The sequence below is a fragment of the Lates calcarifer genome, linkage group LG20 (assembly GCF_001640805.2).
Source record: "Lates calcarifer isolate ASB-BC8 linkage group LG20, TLL_Latcal_v3, whole genome shotgun sequence".
Lineage (NCBI taxonomy): Eukaryota > Metazoa > Chordata > Actinopteri > Centropomidae > Lates > Lates calcarifer.
In genome coordinates this window covers 9081784-9098461 of record NC_066852.1, presented here as the reverse complement: position 1 = coordinate 9098461, position 16678 = coordinate 9081784, and the positions used below count along the sequence as shown (strand labels likewise).

Below are 16678 nucleotides of genomic sequence, written 5' to 3'. Positions count from 1 at the left end.
GGACCCCAGGCAAAGTTTCTCCTTTTTCTTTCTCTCTCAATAGATGCTGTAATTGAATTATAGCGCAACTGATACTTTTGTGTCCAACCTCCCCCTCTTCCCCCTCCCCCCACCCGTCCCCCCGGAGTCTCTTCAAAAGACACCAGCCATGGAATTTGTCTTGTTTTGTCTCTTGGCTTTAAAAACAGATGCTAATAAGAAATGGATCAAAAGAATACTGTTAAAATTTGGGATGATGAATAATGTTATGAAACGAATAAATTTAGGGGAAAATTGAAAGACGGTAACTATTAATCAGCACATTTGCTCATTAGAATAAATGTATGTTTGGCATCCCAACAAACAGCAGCACGTAACTGATGCACAAAGAGCCCCAGTCCAGAAATTACGGTTGATCATTTTACATCAAACAGCACAGCACCGCAGGAGAGAGAGAGGAGAGCGCTGAGGGGAGAGTACAAGATGAGAGGACGGGGGAGTGTGAGAGAAATCTAGAGAAGATGTGGGGGAGAGGGAGGGAGGAGCACTTTGCCTTTTCAAAGTGAAGAAATACTGTACTATCTCACGTTGGCATAACACTGCAGCCCACATACAGTAAGGCTCCATCTGTAGTCGGCTTATCCATCCACCAGCCAACAGCTACTAGAGCTTTTTATCTACTCTGAAGTTCACTTAGTCCTGTTGGTAGGTAAACAAAATGTACGGCTCAGGTCTTAATAATAAGCAGCAGCAACTCACCTCCCCACAATGCTACAACTGCCTCCGGTGAAAAGTAAAATATTTTACTTGACAAGCCATGTCACACTGACATTCTGTGCTGTAAATCGAATGCAGCATTCGCACAGATTGCGAATTTCTCTTCAATTACTATTTCCATACCTCTTCAGACTTATTCATAGTCAGCTGGATCATGACCACAGTATTTTATTATAAACAAATAAAAAAAGTCTGAACTCATTTTCAGACACAAATTACTTATTTTTATTTATAGTAAGATGAAAAATTGTTGACATAATCATGATTTTAGATGGTAAGACACAGGTTATTGAGAAACCATTATCCGTTGGTGTAATTATCATAATTTCATTTTAATAATATAGTTAACTATATCTATACATGATAAATATACAACAAAAACATGTGTATTAAAAAAGAACCCTTCCAAAGATAGCTGTGGACATAAACTCAATTAAAAGTGATCGATTATTAAAAGACATTTAATTTGACATGTTAGTGTCATTTCAGCACTAAAACCTATTAAATGAGTGACAGTTAAACTCGCTTCACTAAAAACAGTCCCAGCAAAGGCTTCACTTTCTCTCATGAGAAGAGACCACTGGCTAATATTATTCTAGCATAAGCAGCAAGTAGGCTAAACTTAGCTTAAGCCTGGAAACAGGGATAAACTGACCGACTAACTGAGAATAAGACAAGCAGCACTTCTAAAGCTCAGTAATGAACAGGTCACATCTCTTTTAAATATTGAATAAAATACGTGTTTAAACAAGATAACCTTCAGACAAAGCCAGGTTATCTGTTTCTTTGTGCTATGTTAAGATAACATTAACATGACAGTGGTCGATCTTGTCATCTAATCATCAGAAAGTGAATTTCCCAAAATGTCAAACTAATCCTTTAAAGCCATATTTTTAAAGAGATTTTAGCAAAGTTTCATTTCACAGTGAGAGTAGTGGCTTGTCTAAAGTTAGTATTCTCAAATGTGATTATTTTACAGCATACAGGAGAATTATTATGGAATAGGGCTTGTGATTATCACTTCAAAGTCTCTTGCACTTTCATTGCAGAGAACCTCATCAGATGTGAAGTGTGCCTTATGTAACTGTAAAACCATGATCAACACTCAGCCAGTGATATGAGTAGTGACCATGGCTTTGACTCTCTACATGTGTTGCCTTCATTTTGAACTAAGAGCTCACTGTGATTCATGACTTCATCCAGGATTAACAAATCGGTCCTCTGCGCTCAAAGAGCCTAATCAGCTGGATGGGAATTAGCAGGATCATTTTAGCCTGATAACATGTTAGCCTGGATTCATTTAGACACATTTGAACAACACTGCTGTTATCTGTTAGCCACGAAAAACGTAACACATGATTAAATAACTGTATTATGACATGTAGTAGTTTAAAAGGCAGGGATGAGTTAAGGAGCATGAAAATTAATTAGTCTGAAAAGAGTATGAGAGAGATTTAATCAGTGATCTGTGGAGGAGATAATCTTCTGCAGAGTGAGCTACTTTCAATGTTCCAGTTTGATCCCCAGATAACCTATGAGTTAACAGAAAAGAGGTAATTTACTCTACATCTTTTTAAGAATTTGAATGTAATATTTGTCTTGGTTCTGTATATCCTTTCATTCTAACACATACTAACATAAGGAGGATTTTCCACACTGAATCGTCTCCATGTGGCCCAGCCTCCTCCACCTGTAATGGAGAAGTTTAAGAGAGCATGAGAGCGTTGGTGGAGGCCATCCTTCAGCAAGCCTCTCATACACTCACACCCTCAAAAACTCAGCCCAGCTTGCTCTTGCATTTATGCATGATCTGCACTACCGCTGGTCCCAAGTGCACCTTCCATAATTCATGCATACTGTACTGTAGCAACTGGAAATGCTACTATATCTGCCTCCACCACTCTGCTTCATTTCATCAGCAAGTCAGACTGGTCCGTGTTACACTGAGATTACAACAAACTCCCTGACCCCAAAAATGAACATCTACCTCCAGAGCAACATTTAGAAAAGATTCAAATGACCAAAGTAATATCTTTAGTTTGAGATACCACTGTGGCTTTATCTCAGGATGGAGCTCTGAACTAATCAGGAATATTCTTCCTCTCACAAATCAAGAAGAAAGTAGATCCCCACAGGAATAATAAATAAAGTGTGTTACTGGGTCTGGATCACAGTTGCATCAGTCTGATTAAGTATCATCCTCATTGCAGAAAGAGCATCTGTTGCATGTTAAGGAGCCCAGAGTCTGGCCTATTGAGGATCGGGGTAAGAATGATGTAACTGGACAACAACATGCTGCTGAGATGCTCCATCTTACATGATGACAGCTTATCATTACACAGTAGGTCACTAATTAAGCTCCATTTTGTAAATGGCTGTGGTTTGCTAGGCAAACACTGATAGATGACAAGTGGGTTCAGCATGTGTTTAACCATTTATTGTGCTTTCCTTAATAAGAATTCATCACTACACTCTGTCAGTTTTAGACAAACAGCTTGTACACACTGAAATGCAACCATGTTTTAGAATGGGAGTATAAGAGTGCGTGACAGGATACAGATAATGTTGAGTTGAGCAAACTGCAGCTAAAAGCTATAGATTTTATTAAAGTCATTACTAACTGACCCACTGTTGGGAAAGAAAATATAATTCAGGATTCACACTCTCGTGGCCTTGGAGATTTTACACAAAACAGATTGAGCTAGACTGGAATCTGAGATGTTACACTGATGTGCAAATTGACTTGCATCCAAATGACTTTGTTGTACTTCTGCTTTTACCCATGTCCTACTGGGTGCCTCCATAATCATCTTTTCTTTTCATTCACTTCTCTCTGTGGAGCTGCACATTAGCACAGCAGCGGCAAACTCTTCTGTGTTACAGAGGAGGAAATTAACTTTTTATTGCAGAATATTTCTCCCCCCTCAGGTGGTTTTAGTGGGCAAGAAAGACTGCTTATGTAAACTAAACCAACAGTATTAGGTTATAATAATACCTGCTGTTGTCCATGTGTAAAACTAAAAGAATACAGAGGCATTTTGGCATATTGTTCTGTGAGGTTCATGATCATCATGTGAAACTGATATAAATATTATATAAGTTTAAAACGTAACCGTTAATACACAAAAACATTAACTCCACTGTGTCGCAATAAATGTTTCCCATGTAACGGCTGCTTCTATCTACATAGTTTGAGAGAGAGAGGAAGAAAATTCTCGTCTCCACTAGAAAGTCAACTCCAAACAGAAAACTGTGATTAGTTGCTGCAATTCCCTTCTGACATCCCAAACCAAACAGGAACACTGGCAATTCATCTCTCAACCAATGGCTAATTTTTTAATGTCTCACATGTCTAAACTGTTGAAGAGCTTATGTGAGTAACATATTCCAAGGCTGAAATTCAGTGACACTTCCCTTTATATAACACTGAGTACGTCTACACACTTGGGACTTGTGGATTTTCTTCTCTGAAGCTGCACAGCTCGCTCTGGGATTCAGCGGAGAAGTTATGTTTGGAAGCTTGGCTGGATCCCAGGAGCTTTACGTTTTGATGTTGCCGGATTTGCGAGAAGTACAGAAAAACTGGAGCAGTAAAACTATATCGAGACACAGTGGAAAATCACAAAAATATAGTTGATTCCATCAAACTAGTATCTTCTCCCCTTAAAAACCCCTCACAAGCATCTTTTAAGATGTGAAGCGGAGGTAGCTTTACCGTTTAAGTGTTTATCCTGTTTGTTCTTCTACCTGTGACCCCTGTGCTCTCCCTGCTGATGGAGGCCAACTCACACGGCTACAACTGGCTTCTGCACTTTGAGCCGAGTGAGCCATCATTTATGTTAAAAAATGGAGAAAGGCTCCCTGTTAAATCAATACATAAACTACCCGCAGGATCCACAGGGTAGGCAGTGGAAGTGACAGGCCGCTTAACAAATGGATGGCGGCCTCCCGGAGCCCGCTGACTCAGCACGCCCCCCCCCACCACCACCATCACCTCCCCGCTGAAGGAAACAGCGCTCCGATATGCTGCCCCATCTCTCCTCCTCTACTATCAGTCAGACACGCTCGCCATGTCTACCTGGGAACTGCTGATCAGAGGCTCTTAAATATCGCCAAAGCAAAGAATATAATTCATAAGAGAGATAAACGTTTGCAGTGTCGACGCGTTCGCTGCTGCTGGGAATTCAGCCAATATTTGAATAAACATCTCCTGTCTGCTGGAAGAGTATATCACATTTTTGACCATCAGTGGCTGCGGAGGCGCACATCATCACGGCGACTGTTTCGCCGTGCCCACTGCTTTGAGAATATCAAATATCAGATATAAAAAGCAGAAGAAAATGATCATACACTGCAGGTAACATCCATCCATCAAGGCTGATGATCATAAATCCTTCTCCCTCTCAGCCAGACTGATTTCCTCTCTATTTCACCTAGATGGGTATAAAATGCAGATCAACATGCAGCTCCCCTCTCCCCCTCCTCCTCCCCATCTCTCTCTAAGGCACCTGTTCTATCCATCATCTGGACAGCTGTTCCTCTGCACTTTCAATTTCTCTCCCCCGTATACAGCGCTGACCTCTTGCCCCTGCTCCGCCTGTCAACACACTCCCTCAAAGCCTCACGCCCTAAAATCTTACATCCATGAATTTGGATTCAGACTGTCTTGAGGTAGGGCACATACTACCCACAGAGAGGTAGTAACTCCTAAAATACTAAAACTAATATGTATAAGTTTTCCCAGATTTCTAAACCTCTGAAACATTCAGTAGACGGCTATAGCTCAGGTGGCGCAGCAGCTCAGCCCATTACTGCAAGGTCAGTCTCAACCTCCACATGTCAAAGTGTCCATGAGCAAGATGACGATTCTCATTATGTCCAAAAATGTGTGTATGTGAGGCACAGGTTGCTTTGGACAAAAGCAACTGCCAATTGATTGTAAAAGTTATACAACTATGAGACACAGTTGCTCTATATGTTACGATATGTGATGGTGACTGATGTCTACATGCTTATGTCCCTGTAACGATGTTGATGGAAACCTGTTATTACAAACTGTACTGATTCCACAAGCATTTCTGTGCATTTGTTAAATCAACTGAACTGAATTAGCTACAAATCAGGTATTGTCTACATTACTGCAAACCACTTTCTAAAGCCTTTTATGTTGATTTCCTACCTTCCAGGCAGCTTTATATTCTTCTCAGAACAGGATGAAAATGAACTTGCAGAGAGTTGGAACTTTCTTGAGATGGGTAAGGCATTGTGAACTGACTAAGAGTGTTCAAGGACACTATAAATGAAGCTCACCAATCTGACCCAAACCCAGTAGGTGGTTTTGTTGCTTAAAGCTTCAGGCTTGCAGTGGATTATGTTCAAATGGAACTTAAAATTCTCTCTCTCTTTGACTCTGCCAGTCGTCTGCGTCCATGTGTATCATGGGGTAGCAGATAGCTGCACAATGCCCAAGAGAGGCAGCATAGCCGACACATTGCACAGTTTTGGCCTAGTGCAGAACTCTCTAAAATCTGAAAACACTTGATATCTATAGCTAATGCATGTTGTCATCCAGAAGACAAACAGAAGAAACGTATGTGTAGAGATAGAGTGTGTGAATTTGGTTGTTTCATGGATTAAAAGGCTTCTGATCAGCAGCCAACTCAGACATCCCAGACATTGGAGCTTCCATGAAGGCACCATAATAACATCAATTAAAATAATTAATATAAATAAAGACTTATTTTTCACTGATGTGGATTCCCTCTCTCAAGCAACTCTCAAGTCTCTGTATGTTGATATTGCACTGACATAATCTGAAACCAGCTGCTTTGATAGAAGAAAATCAGCATAAAGACTCTTGATGTGCTTTTAAAAGTGGTGAGCTGTTACATAAAGTATGCATGATTTGTAGTTAATTGCTTAATAAATGCAGAGCCAACAGAATGATCCTTTAAGTGCCTTCCATAGACAACCAGCGGTGTATTGACAATGAAAATTCCACGAACTGCTCAGACAAAACGTCTGGCTCAGTTTGAAATAAAAGATAAATACCAGCCTGTCATTAAAGTACATCATTACGTCCTTCTAGCCCGTTCCAGTAGATACTGTACTGAAATTTTATTACATAACCATAAAAATAGTGGGAGTTGAGAATGATTTTTAGTTCCAGCAAGAGGAAAAAGTAAACTGTAGCTTGTGATGTGAGTAAAAACGAGAATCGGGATGCCATCCAAACGGCCCATTCATCCCCAAATCTATCACTGTAAACCCCCCACCACCACCCCTTCCGTATACACACTGCCTGCCATTAATTTTGTTACCAGTCAGACGGTGGCCTTGAAGTAAACATGCGCTGTATGATAATAAGTCAGCACACCACATTTCACGCAAGACTTGCTGTCAAAGAACTAAACATCTATCTCTCCCTCCAGTTCCTGCGCCTTCTCCTGCTCTACACTGTGCTTTTTGTAATGAGTATATTTATGTACCTGGAATAAGTCAAGTTGAACAGACAACCAAACACAAAACACCACTAATTTATATTTGGCTGAGCCTGGGTTGGGCGTGGGTGTGGGGCTGGGGGTGGGGGGGCAAGGATGTGTTTGTCTCATAAAGCAGCGGCTGCACGTGTTTTCGGGCAGCGCACTGCCACCAGCACAGAGATGATGTGTAGCTCTGTTCTAAACCAGCCACCTGAAAAACAACTTGGTGGAAGAGCTGGTAGTAAAACACGACTCTTGACCTCCCTCTGTTCTCGTTCTCTCCTCTCATCCGTGCTGTAGTCCTCGCCCTTTTCTTTCTCTCTGTTCGCAGGTAAGTGCATGGAGAACAAGAGGCTGGGCTAAAGGTCAGGAGGGGGGGGCAGAGCGGGAAATGGGCTAGAGACTGTAGAGCCACGGCATTACAGGTGGATTTCCTTTTTATGATATCAGCTGAAAGGAGGCAGAGTTCATTTTATTACTGTAAGTGTGAAAATGGATGATGGCCGCTTTGTGTGCGAACGGGGGCGGTTTGCCGGAGTGCTGGTTTTGAGTGGATACAGACTTGTTTTAGCATGGACGATCTGTTACAGCTGGTGTTTTTAAGAGGGTGACAGGAGGGGGGATTTTCATTGAAACAACTCAGTGAATCCACTTCTTTCTCCTCTCTTTCACTCTGCTCCCTAATGTCCCTCGGCCATCTCTCCCTGAACCTCTAATTACGGCATCAGCGCTGACACGGACAGCCACTGCACATCACATCAATGTGTCTTTTGATCACACTCTGATGCGTGTGTGTGTGTGTGTGTGTGTGTGTTTGTGTGCATCTGCATCACTCACTCATCACTTTTCATCTCAATGTGTGCATGTGTGAAAGCAGTATGTGTGTGCATGGGTACATCACATCACTTTGAGCTATCTAATCATACTCTGTGTGTGTGTGTGTGTGTGTGTATTGTGTGTACACACTGTACATGAAGCTCTGAACAGAATGAGGTCGGCAGTAAAAAGCAGCCAGACAAGTCCACCTTTTTGTCTCTCGTGCAAACTGGGCAAAGGAGTCCCCACAGGGGAAAAGCAGGAATATAACATGTGCATTAGACCCCATAACATCATTTATAACAGGCAGACACACTTCCACACAAATGGCTTTCACCACAGTGGTTCCCCATTAGCATTAAGGGAGAGTCTATAGGAAGAAGAGAGGGGAGAGAGAAGCTTTACTGCTACAGTAAATCTAAGGAGCAACTCCAGCCTGCATCAAGGATGAAATGACGGGCTTTCTGTTCAGTGGAGATTTCACAGCTCTCTGCTAGTCTCCTGAGCTGCTGTATTTGTCAGAAAGTGGCAGGGAATACACCGAGTCCCCCCGGGAATAGGCATGTGTGTGTGTGTGTGTGTGTGTGTGTGTGTGTGTTTGTATGTGTGTCATTGGACCTTCTGGCCCCTCACGGTGGAGGCCGACTCAAAGTGAAGACCTTTCATTTCTCTCTCATGTTGTTCAGAGAGATAAAGGCCAGACCTTGTCCATCATTCTGTTATTAGGCAGCACACAAAGTGGTGAATTCCCGTCTGAACCTGCTCTGCACCAAGAGCATCCCATCATGCTCAGCTTCGGAGGGCACACAGCATACCTGGTTAACGAAAAATATTTAATAAAAGTGCAATGACTCTGCTCTGTCCTGTTTCTTCTGGATTGAAGTTATGCTATAAAAAAGTGTTATAAAAAAGATGGTGGCGATTGATCGTCTTAACGGCGTCTATTTGAAGTCAGACAATATATTGAATGGGAGCATATTCTGAGGTGGCAAATGTCTCCTTAGACTAAATCACTCTCCATAAAATGCGGACAAAATGTGCTAATATTTTTAAATTATCTGGTTAAAAATATATAAAAGCTCAAAGTAAATGTTATTTAGATGCTTGGTTGGATGTGATCTTTATGACTTCAAACTAGACTGTTTTAAGGACCGGTACGAAAATGATTAGGGCAGTTAGTGTAGGCTAAACTTTATCTTTCACTTTGTTAGAGAAAGACAAGGCCCTCCCCGGAGTTATTAATGTTTTCTCTGAACCTTACTCTGCACTGAGAAAAAATACACTGCAACACAGTACATCAAAATAATAGCATTAAATTGCTAAAACACGTTTGATCGTCAGAGACAGAACTGTTGTGCTCTGAATACGGCAAATTGTACCTTCATGAAATGCGGCATGAGAGAGAGCTGTTTTTTTGATACAAGTAAATTGGAAAGGAAGGTTGAAATAAAAAGAAATTAGGACATGGAGAAATAAAAGACCCTCTGTTGATTGCCTAAAAAAGTCAGACTACCTTCAGCCAAAAGAAAAAATTACTGCCCCCCCCCCCCATTCTGACCCCCTCTCCCTCTAATAATGTTCAAACACCCCCTGAGCTGGAATAATTGGAAATGACAATGAAGTGAACAAACTCACATTAGTGTTTTGTTCTTTACTGGTTGGTTGTTCGCTGGAAAGGGCTCCACGCTTTCCGATGCTCATTTCATTCTGTAAAGTGCATGTTGCCAACTGAACTGAACTTCAGTACAAATCTACTTCAGTAAAAGTGAAATTACACACCTTAAAACACAAAGTAGAAGTGCACTAAAAGCTATTACATTAATATAAAACCAGTAAAGGTAAAATAGTTACAATTTTTCTCTTATAAAAGCAACTTTTAAAGTTAAAAACAACCTTTACTTGATGTAGTTTTTAACGTCTATTTCCTGCTAAATTTGGTTTTAGTTTTTTTTGCTGCTAAACTGAAGCCTTGATTGGTTTTAGTTTTGCTCTACACTACAGACAAATCAGCACAAGCAGTGAATATGCTTCGACAGGTGCTGTTTATGTAAAGTAACATCCTCGCCTCGCACAAAAGATACAGTGAAAATACGACAGTAGCATTTCCCGTTAACCTCTTTTTCACAGTGTATGAGCTTGTCTGCATGTTGACATTAACAAAGGAGGGCAAAGACAAAAGCTGAGTCGCTGCCAGACAAAGGAATGGTAAGTGAATTTCATTAAATGAGTTATCTACTTAGTTAAAACTAGTTCTGGCTCAGTGAGTGGTGAAATGACATTTAGAGTATCTAGCAGGGTTTATGCACCAGTAAGTGTGCTTCACGTGTAGCTGGTAATTAGGCATGGTGAAACATCTCCAGTAACGTCTACAATTCATCTTCTTGGCTTGCGGTGAAGTGAACATGGGCCGATTGTTTTGTCTCATGTGTCAGAGGATTTCAGCAGAAGCCAATCACAGCACCAGAATCTCCTCCTTGACGCGCTGCCATTTTCTGCACAGACAAACAAAAGATGAGGACGAACTCAGACGTTTTCCAATCAGTGTTCCTGGAGCTCGGCCACAGCTCTTTTAGGCTACAAGACGACCTTGACGTTCAGCGATCAGCACGAGCACACACACCAGCACAGAGGCAGGAAAACACACAGAGCACAATCAAAGAGCACCCACACACACCACCTCCCGTGTACATACACAGAGTTTGCATGAGTCTGAGTTGTTGGCTGCTTACTACACAGGCCAAGCTAATCCAGCTCCAGTGTTTAGTGCTGTGAAGCAGCTGGAAACACATGAGCTGTTAACAAGTTAAGGTGAAAATGTTTTCTGGCAGGCGCCCTCCTCCTCCTCCTCCTCCTTCACACTTTACCTAGCAGCAGCTCACTGAACACCTCCTCCACTGACACGTCCAACCTGGCAACGGCTGCTGCAGCGCACACGCCTTCACACTTCCACTGACTTCTGCACACACGCTCATGTGTACACTGACATGCTCACACACTCTAACCACTACAACTGCTTGGATAGAAAATCACACAACGCAGCAGAAACAGGCAGAAGTAACACAAGGAATTATTTATGTGGAAAACCACGATGTAGAAGAGGCTGTTTTCAATAGCTTTCCTATTGCAATAAGCTTAATGTGTGGTGGGTGGTGCCACACCGCATTGAGCTTTATGGATCACAGAAAACGCTGAGTTATAGTGACAGTAATTTGTAAATTGGAGTTCACGTCAACATCCAAGTCACGATTATGACTGATTTCTTTCTGAAAGTTCATATATGTCTGACTTGGTGCTTAGTAATATGAAAGTCCCTGGAAAGTCTATTGCTCAAAGTAATTAAATGCAAAGTTAATGGATATAGTGTTATATAATCAATCACAGTTGTGTTTTGTTTTTCTTTTTGGACAATTTATTTCTGATCTTTATTCTACTTCTATAACTCTGATGTTTTACTTTAGTAAAAAACACAGCACAGAAATACTACATTACACTTTTACATTACATGTAAAAGTCCTACATTCAAAAAGGAACATAATATAGCAAAGGTAAAAGTACTCATTATGCAGAATGGCCCATTTCAGAATAATATATATTACATTCATAGACATGAATTGGATTATAGTTACTGGTGCATCAATATGTAAGCTTCATTTTAATATTGGTAAAGCTGCATTATATACTGATGGCATATTGTCTGACATAATATCACTTATTTGTTGATTATATTTTGAATTACTACTCTGAATCTGCAAATTAAATAGTAGCTGAAGCTGTCAAATAAATGTAGTGAAATATAAAGTGCAATATTTTCCTCTGAAATGTAGTGAAGTAGAAGTATAAAGTAGCAAAAAATAAAGTTATTCAAGAAAAGTACAAGTATGTAAAAACTGATGGCAGATTACCACTTTGTTTTTTATCCTACATCAAATAAATAGACACAAAAAGTGTCATTCAGCAGCCCAGGAAGAACAAATAATACAGCAATGAGCATTTCGACAGTAACAGATTCACCGCCCTTCACCTACTGACACACTGTTGGAAGAAAACAAAGAAAGAATAAATAAATACATGCTAGTGATATAAATGGAAATAGAAAAAAGGGAGGTAGGAAAACCTGCAGTAATGTGTTGTACAGACAGTATTATTAAACCTCACATGACCAACTCAGCAATTACACATCGATCTTGATGACGTAGATGATTGGATGCACCATAAACACTGGCATCTTTTCCATCTTGACCATCCTTCCAATTTAACATCAATGCAGCATAAGCCCATGTTTGTTTGCCACCCACTGTAACATCTTCCAGGGGTTTGTCTGTGTGTGTGTGTGTGTGTGTGTGTGTGTGTGTGTGTGTGTGTGTGTGTGTGTGTGTGTAAATGGAGGCCCTGCCAGCCTGGGCGATGGCTCACAGCACTGGGATCCAGAGCACTAGCAGCCCTGGAAAGCAGCACAGTCCAAGCAAAAGCTTTTGACAACATGGAGCAACAACAGAAAAGCCCAGAGAAACTACAGCACAAGTAGGCCAGCCTCTCTGGGAGCCTCCTCCTCCTCCTCCCTCTCCTCCTCTGTATCCTCCTCCCCTGTCCTGTCCTGTCCTCCTCTGGTTCACTCACTCAGCATCCGCAAGGCTCAGTTTGATCTTTCACAGTGAGCCAAGAGTACACTCCTCCACTCTGATGGAGACAACAGAGCTTGGTGAACAGTGATAGTTCTCCTACCACCAGCCCAGAGTGGGACTAATGGCTGCTGAGACGTGTGTCCGTGTGTGTATACTACAGCAAGTAATATTGTTGCCTAAGCACATAATGTTTGTTCTGCACAGGTTTGTGTTTGTGTGCAGGTTGTTGGAAAAAATAAAAGAAAAAACAGAAGGCATCAGCAAAACGATGTGCACATCAGTGAGGAGTGGTGGAGTAATAAAGTGGCTCTGATGAAAACTTAATGGCCCCTTCACCTTTTATTAATGGCTGTGGGAGCAGGATCGTGCGCTTGGGTTCACCACCGTAATAACACGTGTAGCTCTGCGCACAAATGCAGCTCCATCAGCCTCACACACACACACACACACACACTCCCTAACACACAAACACACACTCACACTGGAAGACCCACTAATTAACTCCCTGACAACTGGCTAACTGGCAAAATGACTCCTGATTTTAGCCAAATGAGCCTTAAACACAGTGTACCAAGGACACGCAGTGGTTAATGTTTGAATCTCAATGAGATGAAACAGAACAGAGATCTCAATCTGCTCCGTGTTTGCTCGTTGCTCAATCTGTTTCTGCAACACCTGTGCTTCCCTGTGAAAACAAACCCAGCCGCTGCATTCTTCTTTCTTTGCAGATACTAGTGCTACAATCACACAACCAAGCAGCCACTTATTAATATCTCCCTTTCAAATGCTAATTCCCCTTCATACATAAATCATAACTCCAGAGGTGGCTGGTATAGTGTAGCAGGTTTTTTGTCCTCTAAGATTTTTACAGGGAGGCGCGAGGCTGGGGGGTCCAAACAGTCTGCCTGTAGTTAGGAATTCAATTATCCCACAACTTGCATGAATAGTAAGCGTCCCAGATACAAGATGTCTACCAAAGCCAGTTGTTGCTTATAGACTTTTATAGCCTCAGTTCTCAGTAACAATCTGATTTGATGCCAAAGACGAATTTCCAAACTTTTTCTCCAAGTGATAAAGAAACAGATCAATATTAGCCCAACAATGCTGATGTGATGATCAGATGTTCACCCTAAAAAAATCCCATTCCTAGGGGATGTGGATATAAACACACAGCTGCTTCCTGTGATGGGGTGTGTGTGTGTGTGGGGTGGGGCGGGGGCTTGCACGTTCACTAACCATTTTCAATCTGATGAACAGAGACGAAATTGAAAATCCCTGCTGGTAGAAGTTGCCCCTGAACGGTGAAGCAACCTGCCAACCCGGTGCCACCTTCACAGCTTTGATGTGTGTCAGGCGTGCTGTGCTGCAGATGCCTCTCTGTATGATACACACACCCCCCCCCCCCACTCCCCCAAATCAATGAATCATTTCTTTTGCATCATCTCAACTGTGTTTTCAGGAAAACTGACAGAGGGAGGGGCGTCAGGGACAGGGTAATTATCTTATGGGCAACATTCAGTTTACTGCGACACATATGGTGTGTGCAGCATGTATGTGCCTAACTGCAGAGTTGTATCATGTGGTGACAGTGAACCCTGAACTGAGTCACTCCAGCTTTTGTCACCTGCCACAAGAAGTTCTGAGAAAATCTGAGGAATACAATGAACTGATATATAAGCTATGATGGCTGATAGATGAGCAAATATTGTGAAATTTACATTATAAGTCATGTAATAAGTTTTTGTTTTTTTTTAATCTGATGCAGGACTTGTTAGTGATGCAAATCCACTTGTTTGATTAAATGTCTAGGATCAAGTGTTATCTTTTTAATCAGGTATAATAAGACTTGAATATGACTGGACAATTTGCTCATTTTTGCTGTAAAAACACGCGATCCTGAATGCCATGATGTGCCCTGCCCTCTGGATGGACCACATGCTCTCATCTATCCACATGTGACAGACATGGGTGTGTAAGGTGAAGTACCTGCCAGGAGCTGGAGGGGATTTCTGCGAATTTCCCTAGTCCCCCGAAGGTGTAGCAGCGGTACATGTGATCCAGAGACTCCGAGCAGTGCCACAGCAAGCCGAAGCTCACAGAGTCCTTGTTGTGGTGGTGGTGCTGGTGGTGCTGGTGGTGCTGGTTGTTCCTCAGCTGGTCCTTAACAATCCAGGCAGGAGATATGAAGCTGAAACTGCAGACGGCGACCAGAGCGGAGGAGAGAAGCACCCAGAAGCAGCCCACACAGCTGAACATGGTGGCAGCGTGGGGCAAAAAGCCCGGAGACAGACCCAGATCGATCCCAAACCCGGCTTCTTCTTCTTTCTTCTCCCGGCCCAGGAGCGAATGCATTTGGAGCTCACACCTTCAAGAGCGAGACTTTCAACTTCAGTCCCTGCCCCGGCGCTACATCAGCACAAAATAAAATCAGTGAGCATCCGCGGCGGCAGCAGTGTGAGTGGAGTGTGTCCCCACAAACATCTGGTCCCGGAAAAACAAAACCTCTAAGGAAACATCCGAAACACATCAGCAAAGAGGAGTGATGGCGATACAATAAAGTGAAGTCATCCGCGTCTCCTACTCAGGCTGGAGAAATGCCCAAATCTGACACACAAGATGTTTGTCACACCCAAAACTGGATGCGCAGTTGTCAGAGCAGCGCGGCTGGAGGAGCAGTTCAGTGTAGAGACACAAGCAGAGACACAAACAGGTCCTGGATCCGCCGCTCTGCTCTGCTCCTCTCAAGGCACTTGCGCTGCCTCAACACGGACAGCAGCGCACTTTGTGTTTCAGACAGAGTGCGTCTGGACAACGTCAAGCTGAAAAAGGTTGACATTAGTACTTCCGGGTGTGATTTTCAAAGTAAAATCACGAAAAAGCGGCGTAGCGAGAGATGAGGCAGCAGTCAAAGTGTAGCCGTCGCAGTAAAACAAGGTGTAAATCTAAACGATTACAACTTCGCAGGCACTTTTGAACAGTATGTCAGTTTACCGCCGTGATGAGTACTTCTCAGTCTCAATGAACTCCAAGTGAAAACAGTTGTATAAAAGTCTCTCGACATAAATACAAAATAATAAACAACAACAAAATAACCTGAACTGAATATGTTTTTTTGTTTGTTTTTGTTTAGTTTTTTTTTTAAATAATGCAGTGTGATGCATGTCTGTGTTACATCTATCAGCACCATCTGTCTCTGTAAAGTGGATGCAAACTGTGTCCAGGTGGGCAGCTCTCAATGTGTTGAAACCAGATGAGTGAGGAGAATATGGGGAATAGTTAGAATTTGTAGGTTTAAAAACCTGTTTCTATCAGAGGCTTGTGACCATTGTGACGTCTCTTGTTTAATTACACTTTTATTCTGAAGGATAAAACGCTCTTTTCCGGTGTTTTGCATGTTGCCTCTTTTTGGTTTGACAGCAGGCGTCTGACCGCGGGTACCTGTCCATGCACCTTGCACTTTGTTAATGCACGTTGTGTGCACTACTTCTCACGAAGACAACGAGACACACCATTGTAATAAAAACAATGTATGAGATTATTAATTTAACCTTTTTTTTTAATCTCAGTGAAATGTTATTCTCCGCAAAACAGAAATACTCCTGAGCATCGACATGTACAGTAAAAGTGGTCATTCGTGTATTAATTGCTGCGCAGAGATACAGGTCTGTGTGAGTCACTGTGACAGCATCTCAGCCAATCAGAGCTCAACATGGGGACTAGTTTGTATTGAGGTGGGCGTTGCCTCTGCACGTGGAGGTAGCCTCGATCTGGAAACCACAATAAGCTCGCGGAACTTCAATCGGCACGTAGTAATACGCCGTGAAATAGCATGTTGGCATTTAGCTAATTGCTGTGTCTGATATTTAACACTAATTAGCTTTAGGGGAAGGGATAATTGTCTCTTTAAAATACACACAACTGTATTTGAAGTGTAATTCATATGCTGTTATTTAAAGAAATGCTGGGCTACTTATAAAGCAGATATCGAACAACACGACTGTG

At 42.0% G+C, this 16678-nt stretch overlaps 1 protein-coding gene across 1 annotated transcript in view; it reads right to left on the bottom strand.

Annotated features, from left to right (window-relative positions):
• Window positions 1–15608, bottom strand: part of LOC108893797 (LHFPL tetraspan subfamily member 7 protein) — a 92010-nt gene extending 76402 nt beyond the window's left edge. Inside the window, exon 1 of the mRNA XM_018692157.2 lies at window positions 14663–15608. Coding sequence (XP_018547673.1) covers window positions 14663–15028 — 366 coding nt within the window. The 5' untranslated portion in view covers window positions 15029–15608. The remainder of the gene's footprint in view (window positions 1–14662) is intronic.
• Window positions 15609–16678: the final 1070 nt, after the last annotated feature.